Raw genomic sequence first — 17371 nt, 5'->3', positions numbered from 1 at the left:
CTGGTATACTGAAATGTCCAACCTGTTCCTGGCAATGCCCGAATTTAGGTCTATATATTAAATATGAAATATAAAAAAATTTTGAAAAATAAAACCTGGCATACTGAAATTTCCAACCTATTCCTGCGTTTTTATCACAATCAGTTGATATGCGATACTATTGCCAAGGCAACTTTTTTATGGTTCTGTATATCTTGCCTTTTTGTTTATTTCCTTGAAAAACACCTGTGTAATTCGGCTGTGCTTTCTGAAGTCTCCCCTTGGAGATTATGTTCCTAAGCAATCAATATTTTAAAACCTCCATGCGGTAAATAGAAGTAGTCCTACATAGTCTGACCTAAAAATAGGCTATGCAAAACGTTAACACAGCAAAAACGCCCACTATTTTTTCTTGCTCATAGAAAGTGATGAAAAATTAAATTTTCGTGGTAGAATAGCAACCAGTTTCTTGGTTAAGATGTTTCATATTAAAAAAAGAACACTCAATTTCTATCATAGGGAAAATAACTGAGGCAGTGTATAGGTTATCAACAAAACAAAGATTTTTTTAATCTTAATCTTAAAGTCTTTCTATGATGATGAATTTTTTAATGTTATACTTTGAATCGTTGAAAATCACATCAAGCGAACAACAGAGCAGTGATTTTGGCTAATGACAAGTGCTTTTAAAATTAGAATTTTAAAGTTAATTGGTCCTACCTCTCGTAGAGGGTAAGGGTTCTTCATAACTTTATCTTGATATGTCAATGATGCGCAATATCTACTCAGAAAATTCGGACCCATTCATTTACTATTGGAACAATTTTTTACTTTTTAAATTTCTTCCGCTTGCTTGGAAGGCTTCATACATTTTAATTGAAAATTGAACTGTGTCTTCAATTCGTTTATAATTGGAGTGTGCATTATTATTATTATTATTATTATTATTATTATTATTATTATTATTATTATTATTATTATTATTATTATTATTATTATTATTATTATTATTATTATTATTATTATTATTATTATTATTATTATTATTATTATTATTTTTATTATTATTATTATTATTATTATTATTATTATTATTATTATTATTATTATTATTATTATTATTATTATTATTATTATTATTATTATTATTATTATTATTATTATTATTATTATTATTATTATTATTATTATTATTATTATTATTATTAATGCACGCGTTTTTCCTATTCTTTTTTTTCCTCGATCAAATCCTTTTGGATAGAAAGATAACTGTATCACCTATGAGGTTAGTTCATTGATATATGAATTGCATAAAAGCGGTCCGATCATTGCTGCTTGCGGAGCGCCCTAATTGAGCTGAATCCAATCAATTTCAATGCCTGCTGCCTTCGTTTTCTGATGACATACAAATTTCTGATGACAGACAAATTGTCAAGTATCAATATTTGAGTCATTGTTCTTGAGTCCTATTTCTTCAATCTTCGATATCAAGATGTTGTGATTAATAGAGTTAAATGCTTTATCTAGTTCGAGTAGTGCTGTTGTTTTGAATTTGTTTTGATCTCATACCTAATTTTTTCAGTGATAAAATTAGAGAACGCATCGTGGATTTTTATTTCGAAAACCAAACTGAGTTTGAGAGAGGATTTTGTTCTTCAGTCAAAATCAATTATTTGATCTCTAAGTATCCTTTCAAAAGCTTGAAACAAATTGAACTAGTTATTGATGGAACGTGAATTAGTTATGTGTCAAATCTCCCACAGTTCTTTTAGCAGTTGTTGTCATAGGTCTTCGCATGGTCCATGTAGCGCCCCGTGTAACTTCGACTCATGGGTCTCCGACTTTGAGGTTTCAAACATGACAACAGGACTCAATGTGACAATACTAATAGGCGCTTCTGTGACGTACCCAGGGCACTCAATGCGAGTGGGCATTCCTCTGGTGCTGAAAAAGTCAAGCCTGCCTGCTATACCCGTGAAAATTTTGAGCCCCACAAGTGAAGCCAGCAATGCGACCGTCTATTTCACTGTAGATGAAGTGAAACATGGATTCCTCATCAAGTAAGACACGGAACCCACTTCTTAACAGCAATTTGTCTGAAAAATGTGCTGTTCAATAAATTGTGCAGTTCTAGTAGTCTATTCGCAAGAAGAGGCTCAAACGTGTCAACAAAATTGTTAAAAATTGAAAGCTTTGATTTAGAATTGAATACGTTGTCACCGGTATAGTACATATGAAAATTTCTGTTTAGGACCGAGAGAAAAAAGGCTTTGTGGCAATTTTTTTTTAAAATCTGAGTGTGTGTTAGCCGCACAAGGAGTGACGTTCTGCTAAAGAACACATTTTAATTGGATTGGAAGGCTACCCAGGTTGAGGTCCCAGACCGAAAGTCGATATGTCCAGACCGAAATGAACGCACAAGGTGGCGTCGTGCGTTCAAAATTACACGGTCTGGAAAAGAAAATGAACGCACGATAGTCTGGACATATGCAATTTTAAACGCACGATAGTCTGGACATATGCAATTTTGAACGCACGATAGTCTGGACATATGCAATTTTGAACGCACGATAGTCTGAACATAAGCAATTTTGAACGCACGAAAGTCTGGACATTGTGACTCGGAGCGCACAAAACTTTTTTGAATGGAAACAAGAATGCCCAAAAACTAATGAGTCCATGTTTGACTAAACACTCTTAATAGAGTGCTCAATCAAGGGAAAGCTTTCTACCAAGAAAACCTCAACTCACTTGAGTTCAAAAGTTACAAAACATCGAACGCAGGAAAATTCGCATCCAACATTTTGCTTTGTTTAAAACAATTTCACACCTAGAATTATAAACCCTTGCTGAAGTTGCAAAGCAAATCATACTTTAATAACTAGGTCGCTGGCAGCCCCTTCAGCCAAAACTTTCATTGAACATCTTTTATTAAACAAAATGTAGGAACTGCTTGGGCACTTCATCACAACCATCACCCTAACGTATCTATATTTGAAACGAATACATGATAAAAACGTTATCTGAACATGAACGCACGAAAGTCTGGACATACGCATTTTTGAACGCACGAAAGTCTGGACATAGGTGTTTTTGAACGTACGATAGTCTGGACATGAACGCACAAATGAGCGCACGATTTTTCATTTGGAACGCACTAAAGTCTGGTCATATAAGATTTTGAACGCGCGAAAGTCTGGACATAAGCACGTTTGAACGCACGAAAGCCTTGACATAGGTGTTTTTGAACGCACAAATGAGCACACGAATTTTGATTTGGAACGCACTAAAGTCTGGTTATATAAGATTTTGAACGCACGAAAGTCTGGACATAGGGAGTTTTGAACGCAGACAAACGCACTAAAAATTTTGAACGCACGAAAGTCTGGACATAGGCACTTTCCGTCTGGGAGGGTCTGGACATAGACACTTTCCGTCTGGGATGGTCTGGACATATCGACTTTCAGTCTGGCACCTCAACCTGGGTAACAATTTTGACCATTTACGATTTTCAACATGACATGATAAAGTGTGTGATTTTTAACAATAATCGATACCTGCATGTCTCCCATTATTTTAATGACGATAAAATTTAATATTCTCAGCAGACAAAGAACACTTGAAACAGAGTTTAACGGTATAGTACATACAATTCTTTTCCGGCTTCAAAACACACAGTTTACCGGTTTTTCAACACACAATTCTCTCATTCTGTACAGTTGCTTCTTGACCTTCAATTTTTAAACGTTTGAAGCACTTTCTTATGCTTTGCTAGTTTTAAACGTTAGCATAATAGTTTTTATGCAACAGATTCTGTAACAAGACTCCAATGGTAATTATCAAGAAATGTCAATTGTTCCTATAAATATCATCCTGTAATATATTCCAATCATGACTGCTGAGAAGTTTAATAGTAATTCAAAAGCGGATCTTTAACATTTTTTTGCCACCTTTTTCAAAAAATAGAAGAGAAGGACAGTCTTATCGCCTAGCATGCGGTAACCGTGAGTGAATTCCTTTATAAAATGGGCACATGTAACAACTACTTCAACCATCATAAGACCAACAATTAATACGAGTGCGAATAATTACGTTTTTATTAGAAAGTTTGAAATACTAATGATCGAGGAGAAAACAGAAAATTTTTATCGTCAAAAACCACTGGCAAGAGACCGGACATTTCCTCATTACTGCAGTATACATGCGTACCCAGGCTTGACGACAAAGGAAAAACTGCAATAATTACGAGGTTGCGAACAAAAAATGAAAACAGTCATTTTACAGGATGGGACCAATGCTATTCTAAAACAAAAAGTGATCATTTAGAAAACTGAATTTCAGATTACCGAGATCTTGTCTCCGCAATAAAGGAAAAATTCAGCCCCCAAAAATTGGAATTGATGGAAGTACCTCTCTTAAAAATTGCCGAAAAACGAACAGACAAACAACAAAATTTATGAATTCAATGAGAAACTGAGCAAGTGTATTACACTGAAAAAATCAAAATACTTCCTGTCTGCAACATGTTGAGTCAAATGGCAAATTACAAGGCTCTCTTTTACGATGATAAACAGTTTCATTTTCTGCGGGGAATTCCGTTCAATAAAAATGCACTTTTATGTCATTTTCTTTTTATTTCCTGTAATCTTGTTCCTTTACAATCATTGCAGTATTCTCAAAGTGCATATGTGAGTAGGGCTAACACTTACAAACCATGGAGGCAAACATATAATTATACAAATGGATCTTGGCTTTAGTTTCTGTTTTTTTTAGCTGTTTTGCAACGTGTATTGATTTATAATCATATTTTGCTTAAAATGGCAGGTATTCCACTCACAGTTATACTATGTGTACTATTCATTTTCTCCGCTTTTATTTCAGAAATAATTCTTGCAGTTTTCCTTATGAATCTCGAATACCTTCATATAAAGGAAGCTGTAACAGCAAAAGATGTGCTTTATCATCCAAATTCAACGTTTCTTTTTTCTTTGTTGTTATATGGTACCTTCTACTAAAAAGTCGCGATATCGAAGTAAACGCGCGATCAGTTTTGCCACATGCACTTATGATGAAAGATTCAGAGTTGCTTAATTCCAGAATTTATTTTCTACATCAAAACGCCAGAAGTTTAGCAGGACAAAATCTGCTGTCGAAAGAACTCATTCAAGTCATTGGTTACGACTGCATATATGCGTATTGTAAAACACGTTTGTCACAAAATCATCCCGAAGGGTTTTGGCATTTAAATAAGGAAGACTTTGAGTTTTTTGAAAAAATCGCATCCAAACAACAAAAACAAAAGTGGTCGTATCATAAAATACATTCCAAAAATTTTTAAAACCTCGTCTCTGCGATGAGCTCAACTGCTTTCCGGATACAAATTTTGAAATTTTAAGGGTTGATTTGAGCATACAAAAAAAATACGTGCTAAAATTATCATTCTGTCCCAAAAAAGAACCTGTAAAGATGTTTTTGGAAAAATAGGTCCTGGGAATTGATCTTGCTTTGACTGAAGGAAAATCTGTCATACTTGCTGGAGACTTCAACTTAAACCAATTTGCAAAGTGTGTCTGAAGTCTGTGGCAATCTGTATTTTCTCTTTATTATCTTGAACCATCGAATATTGATACAGCTACAAGAATGACCAACTTTTCTTCAACTCTTATCGATTACATCATAACAGACGAATACGAAACAGGCATAGCAGCGGATACAATTTTAAAACAGATAATTTTGCAACAATCACAGTTCTTAAATCTGTGATGCTAAAATCAAAGTTAAAAAAAAGAGAAAAATTTTTTGACAAAACAAATTATTCAGCCGAGTTCCAAAACTTTATTGAAATTTCAGACTGGAGACACTGTTACGGTGCAGTTACGGGAGATTTGATCTTCATATAATTTCAAAGAATTTTTGAAAGAGCAGTAGCACTACATTATCCCATTAATGTCTGTTATATTAGAAAAGACATATCAAAATTTTTGCTTTAAGAGAAATGGCTATGTGAGAAAGCAAAAAAACAGTATTCAAAAATTAATGATGATGAAATTAAAACAATTTACATCGTCAAAATAAAAAAAACAAATTCTCTCAAGTTTTAAGGAGATAAACCGTGAAAAAGCCATATGAAACTTCATTCAAGATCTTCGTAATAACGAAAAAACTGAAACAAGAAATCAATCTTTATTAAACAGTTTTGGGAATTAAGATAACAACACCTATGTGAATTGCAAATCTTCTAAATTACAGATTTTTTACTCTTGGAGAGTTTATTGGCTCGCAACAAACACTATTTTTCCTCCAAAATTCGCTCCGTGAAAGTGTTTCAAGTTCCGATATATGAGAGCCAATGAAACAAATGCGCTCAAAGATTACTTGCATTCAAATAAACCACTCGGTCCTTCAAAAATACCTGCTTGGGAATATAAGATGATAAAACATTTCCAGCGGAACGCTATGTTAGCTCATTTTATCAGTTTATTACAGAAGGAAAGTTTCCAGAAGATCTTAAAAAATTTGTTTAACCCCACTTTTTCAAAAAAGAAATCCCGAAGACGCACACAATTATAGACCTATTTCTGTCACATCTGCGTTGTCAAAAAATTTTGAAAAGGCGTTTGGTTCTCAAATCACAAGTTTCTTAGAAAGAGAGCAATTATTGTCTGTTAGTCAATTGGTTATAGAAAACAAATTTAAACAATTGATGCTATCTTGAAATTGACAGAACAAATATTATTAGAACTCAACGAAAAAAAATGTTACAGGTGCGTTTTTAGATCTTTCAAAAGCTTTTGATTCTATAAAACACAAAATACTATTACGGAGACTTGAAAAAATAGGTTTTGACGAACATGCTACCAATTTAATAGAGAATTATTTGAGTGAAAGAACGCAAAGAGGTGTCCTAAATAGAATTAAATCGGATTGGACAAATTTGAAAAGAGGAGTTCCACAAGGTACTATTTTAGGATCTCTATTATTTAACATTTACGTCATTGATTTAGCAAAGATCGTAGAAAATATTGCAAGGTCGTCCAGTATGCAGACGACTATTTTCTTTTTGAATCCGACACTGATCACATTTTGTCAGAAACAAAAGTTTAGCATAACCTCTCAAAAATTATCGATTTTTTTGCAATGTCCCAGTTAGTGGTTAACAAACAAAAAACAGAATATATTGTGTTCAGCACCAGGAAGAGGTTAACAAATATTGTTCTGAATGTCGACAATGAAAAAATAGCCGAATCAAATAGTGTGAATTATTTTGGCGTAATTACTGATAGCAAACTAAAATTTGATGGAGAACTGAAAAAGAATCTTCAGAAAATGGCTTGTGGAATACAAGTTTTGAATACACTTAATAAAAATTTACCAGGGAAAACAAAAATCTTATTACTTAATGCAATAGATTTAAGCCATCTGCATTATTCTGCTTTAACTTTCATAGGGTTGCAAAGGTCAATACTCACAACTTTAGAAATTACGATTAGTCCACAGATCTCAAACTGCGCAACAAAATATTACCAGTCTCTATTCGCTTGTTATATCATTGCTCAAAATATTTTTTCGCTTACTCAGCAACGATCTTCCAGCATGTAAAATTGAACCCTTCTCTACCATGAGAATAAAACAACATGACAGGTCAAAAAATATATATAGGATATATATATATATATATATATATATATATATATATATATATATATATATATATATATATATATATATAAAAGCACAATAAGTTTTTAACGGATTCTTTTGTTGCACAAGCCATTCCATTTTATAATAGTCTGCCTTCTAATATTAGACTGAAATCAACTTTGAAAGCTTCCTTGAAAACAGAACTGAAAGAACTATTATGGAAATCATTTTTAAAGGACCTAAAATTAACTGATTTGAATGATGACATTGATAGCATTAGATTTAAGTTTCTATTTCTAATCTTCATTATGTACATATAAAATTGTGAGAAAATTTTATGCTCGCATTTTAGGCCATTTTTAACTAAGGTATGGTCAAATTTTTAGCTAAGTAACTTAATGATTTTATAATTTTACATAATGTTATATTCTTAACTTTACATTGCCTCTTTGACCACTTGCATTTTATTCTTATGTGTATCAGAGGTATTTAACAATGTTCTTTTTTTAGTTTATGTCACTTGAAGCACTTAAATTTTTTTAGGAGAAACGATAGTGGCGGGGATTGTGCAGTTGATTTGCAAATCGGCTTTTCATGGTCCTAATTTTGCGACTTTTCGAAATGGTCTATCAAAGTTTTAGAAAAAAGAAAATTTCTATTTTCGGATTTTATAAAGAATATAATGAAAAACAAATTCCGATTGTTCAATGTATTTTCAAATTTAACACAATTTGAAACTCAACCTAATGCACAATCAAGTTCGTTCCCTTAGGCCACAATGAATCAGTACTGAATCTTTCATCTACAATTGGGATGTGTTGATTCAGTACTAATTTACTCTGGCACTAAGATCCAGGTAACAAATATCACAGTTTATCAGCCCCATTTAGTGCTCTTCAGCACTTTTCCAGAAAACTCACCACTTAATTAGCCCTGAGACCTCAATCGGGGCAAATATTCATTATCATTTTGTAGGCATGTAAATAATTCGCTTATTTATAAATTGATTGTGTTCACTTCTCTAATTCAAATTACCGTTGTTTTGATTTCGCACTAAACGAAATACTACCCGGGGTGAGGTGGTCGAAATATGATTCGACAATTATTGTCTGGGGGAGATACTCTCCAAGACGTTAATTACATGGTCGAAACATACTTTCTTGCGCGCTATTTCGGATCATAGAACCGCATAATCGAATCATGGTCCCAGGACGTCTAAATAAATCGCACGAAATCTAATCATGAGCTCACAAGTCAGTCATAAACGTGTTATATTAAATCATAAATTCACATAAACGCAATAATTCGACTCAAAATCTGATAAAATCTGCACCACAGTCATATGATTTTTTTTTTTAAATTAACTTTTTCCTTTTCTATGAGCTAGCTGAGAAAGATGGCTCAGGGAACTTATCATTGTGAGCCTCAAGTTAATGCACGCAACACTAAAAATGTCCAATTTGTGACAGAAAAAAAAAACGATTCTCACGATTAGGGCGACTATACTCGCCGCTTAAATGGGGGTATACAAAGAGAGTTTAGCTTTGATGTTCTAAAGATAAAAGGAATAGAATTTAAAATTTTATTATAAAAACAGTTGGGGTGGTACAATATAAATAAGGATTTAAGCAAGATTGATATCATATGTTAAAACTTGTTAACAAACAAAACAACTGCTGGTAATTTCAACGAGAACAACTGGTTAACAACTGTTGAACAAATGCTTGGTGATAGCTATAAAACTGGGTGATTGAAGAACGGAATATCAACTACTAACTGAACTGAACTGAAACTGAACAGTGCTGTACTGATTGATATAAAAATTTGCTTCCTATATATAGTCAGCAATGTGGGAATTAATTTCCCATTTAAAAATTGGGAAAAAACATCCCTTTTTAGTTTTGGGACAAAATTTCCCATTTTCCCATTTTCAGTACATCCAACCGGCGATTTAGTAGGTTTTGTTGTAACTGGCTGGATATACAAGGTTAGATAGAAATTTATATATAAAAATTTACAAACATGTTTTAAAAACAAAATTTAGAATAAGAGTTTTTAGTTTTGGTTTCCTTCGAGTTGATTTATTTTGTTTTGCAAAAATTTAATTCGATTCATCAGGTTTGCGTTCTTCTTCTTCTCTCGTAAGAAGTTTTGCTCCAGTCCTAGAGTGTATGTGTCTCGCTCGTTGTTGAGGTCTGCTGTTATAAACTGGTAAGGGACTGTTAAGTTCTGTCTGTCGAGTGCTATGTTCTTTAGGCGATATGTCTTTAATTTCGAGTTATAAGATTGAATCTTATAAATGTTTCCCTCTGGTAATACTCTGTATTGCAGGCCCCAGTCAAAATTTGGGTGTCCTCTGAATTGCCTATTTCTTGTTCTTTCTTCGTTGAATTTCTGCCTTTCTAATCTTTGACTCATGCTAAGGATCCGTGGTTGTATAGGGCAAATTGTAGCTGTGGGCTTCAAGTGTGTAGCTGTCGGAGCAATCGTTACTTCTGTTAAATCCAATTTTTTTTCTCCTCTCCCGGTATTGATATTTTGCATACTCTTCCCTGGTATAGTTTGTACTGGTTGTTGCTCTGGTGGTTCTTGTTGCTGGCCCATTAGTTCCTCGAAGGTATCGGGGAAAATGAAGTCGTCTATATCCGGCATGTCGTCGTCACCTTCGTATCCTAAATTCTAAAAATAGAAACAACATAAGTGTGTATTATGGATAAGATAGTTATTTTCTATATATATATATATATATATATATATATATAACAAACTAATTATTTGTGTTTTTATTTATAGTCGTATATATCTTTTAAAGTCATTATTGCTTTTAGACGGGAGAAATTGGATTATCTCCATTTTCTTCTATTGCAGCATTGTTTTCATGTCTCTCATTTCTAATTGCACTATATAATGGGCGCGGAATATGTGGATATAAATTAAAATGTGTTTCTTTCATTTCAGTTACTAAATGCTCAGCATCATCTGGCTGTTTTTCATTGGTTGGCTCATTTTTAAAGATAGAAGTCATAATAGAAGTGAACAGAATATTATAAGTGGCAAATAAGATGATTTTTCCAAAATTAACAGAAGCTCCAGTTATTTTATGTATTTGTAGGGCTTTTACAATTGTTACAACAATTTGAATAATAAATTTCAAGAAAAGAAAAGCGGCAAAATAAATTCCACATTGCTCTAAGATAAATTGTGTATAACCGAACATTTCTATATAGCGGTTATCAAAGAAATTAGGAGAAATAAAAGAGTCTAAGTAGACTGTTCTCATTGGATAGTTACGATAAGTTCTATCCTCACTTTTAAAATTATCTTGAGAAACAACAAGTTCTTTAGAGAAAGTTTGTATAGCATCTTTCATTTCGTTATTGAATTTAATTCCGCGCCAAAATTTCTTTAATTCTTGATCAGTAAATAAATATATTTCATCACTATCCTGGAATTTGTATTTAGTTAATCTTTGTGGAGCAATATTAGGTTCAAAAACAGAGGGTCCTTTGACTCTAGTTATACCCGGTGTTAATTCAACCCAGGAGTTATCATCTTCAATATCTAATTGAAATAAATTATCGTGTTTAGCTACACATGATCGTTCTTCAGCGCTAGTGTATGTCTTTCTAGTAATTGGATCAACGAAATGTATTTTATTTTGATACATTATTGGAATTCTATTATAACATTTTTCCATAATTTGTAAGGGTGAGAAATACTGTGGGCAATGATATAGCCATGCAACATTATCATTTGTCTCTAAGAACATTGAGCGATTTTTTGTTAGTAAGAATCCAGCCATACGTGGATTACTATGCGAATAGACTAAATTTGTTCTCTTTATAGCACGTTCTAACTCACAATCGGTTTTTATCATTTGTAAATCTAAAAGCTGTAGTCTTCTTATATTAGTATATTCGTAATAGTCAAATTTCGTTCCCATATGGGCTTCATAATTTATTCCTGAGTGCAGATCAATATTTGGCTCTCCATTTGTATATGAAGTTCGTTTTACGAGCAATTTGCCTCTTGTGCTATTTACATAAGTATTTTTTACAACATTTGAAATTGGTTTTTTTGCCTTTCCTGTATCCATATCGAATCCTCCTTCATAATGTATGTATAATGAGCTATAAGGAGTAGGATAAACTATTTTGTTTGAGTCGCAAATTGACTGTGGATTATTATAAATCTGAAAAATGAAAGTATTTCGTGGCCCTTTAAATGGTTGCGCACGTCTAATAACAGCTTCTGTTGATTCAGGTTCAGTTTCATATTCTCTTACTATATAATATTTTCTATCTATTTGTATCATTTTTACTGGAGCTGTGTGTAATTCTTCTATTATACAATTTTCTCTATTTTCCCATGTATATGCATAAGGATCAGTTGATCCACTGTCACAGCCATTTTTGTTTAGGCTACAAGGCAGAGGAATATTATAGTGGTTATTTACCGTTCCATCTTCTAAATTTACTAGTAATTTAATATCTTGCATATATGTCTCGTAAGTATCGTGGTAGATCCATCCTGTTTCTGTGCACTCATTACTGTATTTATCACTAACGTCGCCCTTATTTATAACTGTTTGTTTCTTTACATTTTTTGTAAATGGAACTTTGTTAGTGTTAATAGTCGCGGAGCCTGTTTTCTTAGCTTCGAGACATTGCTCGGCTGTTAATTTAATATCTGAGCTAATAGTTGCTTGTGTAGCGGATAAACCACTATCGTCAAAAGTATCACAATACCACTTTAGGCGTTGATGTGTAGCTTTACACATAGTTGCTTCTAATTTAGTCTTATAATTGCGCTGCATAATAGTAGCAGTTGCCTCACTTACTTTTATTTTCTCAGTATCGATATCGCATTGAGCTTTTTTGTTTAATGAGTACATTTTATTAGAATCTATTTTAGAACAATCAAAGTGTCCTACTTTTACTTTCTTTAGAGTATTTTTAAATTCGGAGTCTGCGTTGGCTCCATTTATTGAAAGTAGTGTGGAAATTATTAGAGGTACAATTACAGGTACTCTCATATTGAAAGGGTAGAAGTTTGAACAAAGAAGAATTATAAATTTACTTACTTCAATTATTTCGTCCAACACTTCTGGATCGGGCTCGGGGAACTGAAAGCTGGTTAGCTCAACTGTTTCTTGTTCTGAATTCATCTTAATATTCAATTATGTTAGTGAAGGTATGAATGCTTGAAGGGATTTTAAATTCGAAGTTGAATTTTAAGGCAGCGAATAGACTTGATGTGTCTTTCACTAGAAAAGTCTCTGTGGTTAAATCGGAAAAGAGAAAAGTAGCGTAAATAACGCTTAAGTCGTTAGCAGGAAAGAAGGTGGATTTCAATTTGGCTAGTTTGCCGTTGATCCTAATAAGCATTTAATCGTTGACAGAGAGAGATGAAGAAGGAAGAATGATTGTTGGCGTTTTTGCTTCCCTATTTATAGTGTAGAAAATGGGCTGTTTCATCTCACTTTTAGAAATATGTCTCAAATATTCCCATTTTTAGTGACGGTTTCTTTCTTTTTATTGGCTGGGAAGATATTCCCATTTTTTAAACCAGTTTGTGCAATTTCATTGGTTTTCATAGTTTGGGAATATTTATCCCATTTTTCTATTCAAGTTTTCATTGTTTATTGGTTTTTAGAATTTGGAGTTTCTATTCTCCTTATAAATGCTAGAATTTGATTGGCTAATAATAAAATCATTTTGTTCCTTAAGGATTTTTGTGTGCATTAAAATGTCTATTTCTTTTTATCCTTGAAAGCGTCCCATGGAATAGGATCATTAAATAACTTTGTAGCAAATGCTTGTCTACCTGACCTTCTGGGTTCAGTAGTATATAATTTTTCATTTACTGATTTATTAGCTAGTGGGGTTGTAGGTTGTGTAGTAATTACTTGTGAACTACTCTGAAAGTTAAAGGGACTTATATCATGTGCTAACGGTTGGGGGGAATGAGGTGTTTGTGGATAACTAAGAGGTCCTCTTGGATATGGGGTAGATATATGCTGTGGCCTAAATGACTTACTAGGCGAAGTAACTTGCTGTTGTGTATTAAATAATGTTCGGAGTCCTAATGTGTCAATGCCGGAATCAATCGGAGGGTTACTGCTACTACATCTAGTAGTAGTATTAGTAGAAGCAGTAGTAGTGGGTCTACTATTTGGGAGTTGCGGCGGCGTTTCAACATTGTTGAATACTGGCCAAGGCATATAGTGCATAATATTGCTAGGTTGGGTAGTGTTAAATTTGTCTATGTAATGCCTGTTATAGTTATCATAGAATTGTTCGGGTTCAGCATATACAGTAGTATAATCGGCGATTAAGGGTTGTATTTCTCTTTCTTTTGGAAAATACTCTACTATGTGATTTCTATGCACTACTCTTTTTTGTTGTGTCTCGTCTCCTTCTATTTCATATGTTGTATTAGTTATATGTTTTGTAACAGTGTATGGACCGGACCGAAGTGATTGTAGCTTCTTAGATATAAGTAAGCTTTTAGAGAGTTTAGCTTTGATGTTCTAAAGATAAAAGGAATAGAATTTAAAATTTTATTATAAAAACAGTTGGGGTGGTACAATATAAATAAGGATTTAAGCAAGATTGATATCATATGTTAAAACTTGTTAACAAACAAAACAACTGCTGGTAATTTCAACGAGAACAACTGGTTAACAACTGTTGAACAAATGCTTGGTGATAGCTATAAAACTGGGTGATTGAAGAACGGAATATCAACTACTAACTGAACTGAACTGAAACTGAACAGTGCTGTACTGATTGATATAAAAATTTGCTTCCTATATATAGTCAGCAATGTGGGAATTAATTTCCCATTTAAAAATTGGGAAAAAACATCCCTTTTTAGTTTTGGGACAAAATTTCCCATTTTCCCATTTTCATAACATCCAACCGGCGATTTAGTAGGTTTTGTTGTAACTGGCTGGATATACAAGGTTAGATAGAAATTTATATATAAAAATTTACAAACATGTTTTAAAAACAAAATTTAGAATAAGAGTTTTTAGTTTTGGTTTCCTTCGAGTTGATTTATTTTGTTTTGCAAAAATTTAATTCGATTCATCAGGTTTGCGTTCTTCTTCTTCTCTCGTAAGAAGTTTTGCTCCAGTCCTAGAGTGTATGTGTCTCGCTCGTTGTTGAGGTCTGCTGTTATAAACTGGTAAGGGACTGTTAAGTTCTGTCTGTCGAGTGCTATGTTCTTTAGGCGATATGTCTTTAATTTCGAGTTATAAGATTGAATCTTATAAATGTTTCCCTCTGGTAATACTCTGTATTGCAGGCCCCAGTCAAAATTTGGGTGTCCTCTGAATTGCCTATTTCTTGTTCTTTCTTCGTTGAATTTCTGCCTTTCTAATCTTTGACTCATGCTAAGGATCCGTGGTTGTATAGGGCAAATTGTAGCTGTGGGCTTCAAGTGTGTAGCTGTCGGAGCAATCGTTACTTCTGTTAAATCCAATTTTTTTTCTCCTCTCCCGGTATTGATATTTTGCATACTCTTCCCTGGTATAGTTTGTACTGGTTGTTGCTCTGGTGGTTCTTGTTGCTGGCCCATTAGTTCCTCGAAGGTATCGGGGAAAATGAAGTCGTCTATATCCGGCATGTCGTCGTCACCTTCGTATCCTAAATTCTAAAAATAGAAACAACATAAGTGTGTATTATGGATAAGATAGTTATTTTCTATATATATATATATATATATATATATATATATATATATATATAACAAACTAATTATTTGTGTTTTTATTTATAGTCGTATATATCTTTTAAAGTCATTATTGCTTTTAGACGGGAGAAATTGGATTATCTCTATTTTCTTCTATTGCAGCATTGTTTTCATGTCTCTCATTTCTAATTGCACTATATAATGGGTGCGGAATATGTGGATATAAATTAAAATGTGTTTCTTTCATTTCAGTTACTAAATGCTCAGCATCATCTGGCTGTTTTTCATTGGTTGGCTCATTTTTAAAGATAGAAGTCATAATAGAAGTGAACAGAATATTATAAGTGGCAAATAAGATGATTTTTCCAAAATTAACAGAAGCTCCAGTTATTTTATGTATTTGTAGGGCTTTTACAATTGTTACAACAATTTGAATAATAAATTTCAAGAAAAGAAAAGCGGCAAAATAAATTCCACATTGCTCTAAGATAAATTGTGTATAACCGAACATTTCTATATAGCGGTTATCAAAGAAATTAGGAGAAATAAAAGAGTCTAAGTAGACTGTTCTCATTGGATAGTTAAGATAAGTTCTATCCTCACTTTTAAAATTATCTTGAGAAACAACAAGTTCTTTAGAGAAAGTTTGTATAGCATCTTTCATTTCGTTATTGAATTTAATTCCGCGCCAAAATTTCTTTAATTCTTGATCAGTAAATAAATATATTTCATCACTATCCTGGAATTTGTATTTAGTTAATCTTTGTGGAGCAATATTAGGTTCAAAAACAGAGGGTCCTTTGACTCTAGTTATACCCGGTGTTAATTCAACCCAGGAGTTATCATCTTCAATATCTAATTGAAATAAATTATCGTGTTTAGCTACACATGATCGTTCTTCAGCGCTAGTGTATGTCTTTCTAGTAATTGGATCAACGAAATGTATTTTATTTTGATACATTATTGGAATTCTATTATAACATTCTTCCATAATTTGTAAGGGTGAGAAATACTGTGGGCAATGATATAGCCATGCAACATTATCATTTGTCTCTAAGAACATTGAGCGATTTTTTGTTAGTAAGAATCCAGCCATACGTGGATTACTATGCGAATAGACTAAATTTGTTCTCTTTATAGCACGTTCTAACTCACAATCGGTTTTTATCATTTGTAAATCTAAAAGCTGTAGTCTTCTTATATTAGTATATTCGTAATAGTCAAATTTCGTTCCCATATGGGCTTAATAATTTATTCCTGAGTGCAGATCAATATTTGGCTCTCCATTTGTATATGAAGTTCGTTTTACGAGCAATTTGCCTCTTGTGCTATTTACATAAGTATTTTTTACAACATTTGAAATTGGTTTTTTTGCCTTTCCTGTATCCATATCGAATCCTCCTTCATAATGTATGTATAATGAGCTATAAGGAGTAGGATAAACTATTTTGTTTGAGTCGCAAATTGACTGTGGATTATTATAAATCTGAAAAATGAAAGTATTTCGTGGCCCTTTAAATGGTTGCGCACGTCTAATAACAGCTTCTGTTGATTCAGGTTCAGTTTCATATTCTCTTACTATATAATATTTTCTATCTATTTGTATCATTTTTACTGGAGCTGTGTGTAATTCTTCTATTATACAATTTTCTCTATTTTCCCATGTATATGCATAAGGATCAGTTGATCCACTGTCACAGCCATTTTTGTTTAGGCTACAAGGCAGAGGAATATTATAGTGGTTATTTACCGTTCCATCTTCTAAATTTACTAGTAATTTAATATCTTGCATATATGTCTCGTAAGTATCGTGGTAGATCCATCCTGTTTCTGTGCACTCATTACTGTATTTATCACTAACGTCGCCCTTATTTATAACTGTTTGTTTCTTTACATTTTTTGTAAATGGAACTTTGTTAGTGTTAATAGTCGCGGAGCCTGTTTTCTTAGCTTCGAGACATTGCTCGGCTGTTAATTTAATATCTGAGCTAATAGTTGCTTGTGTAGCGGATAAACCACTATCGTCAAAAGTATCACAATACCACTTTAGGCG

At 32.9% G+C, this 17371-nt stretch overlaps 2 protein-coding genes across 2 annotated transcripts in view; both read left to right on the top strand.

The window, feature by feature from the left end:
* Positions 1-17371, top strand: part of LOC142340927 (ubiquitin-conjugating enzyme E2 K-like) — a 295142-nt gene that overhangs the window by 142815 nt on the left and 134956 nt on the right. The window lies entirely within an intron of this gene.
* Positions 1-17371, top strand: part of LOC142341290 (uncharacterized) — a 194513-nt gene that overhangs the window by 107912 nt on the left and 69230 nt on the right. The window contains exon 9 of the mRNA XM_075392209.1: positions 1767-2039. Within this exon, the coding sequence (XP_075248324.1) occupies positions 1767-2039 (273 nt within the window). The remainder of the gene's footprint in view (positions 1-1766; positions 2040-17371) is intronic.

Source organism: Convolutriloba macropyga, chromosome 6, assembly GCF_964194025.1.
Source record: "Convolutriloba macropyga chromosome 6, txConMacr16.3, whole genome shotgun sequence".
NCBI lineage: Eukaryota > Metazoa > Xenacoelomorpha > Acoela > Convolutidae > Convolutriloba > Convolutriloba macropyga.
This window is presented reverse-complemented; position numbering and strand designations above follow the sequence as displayed.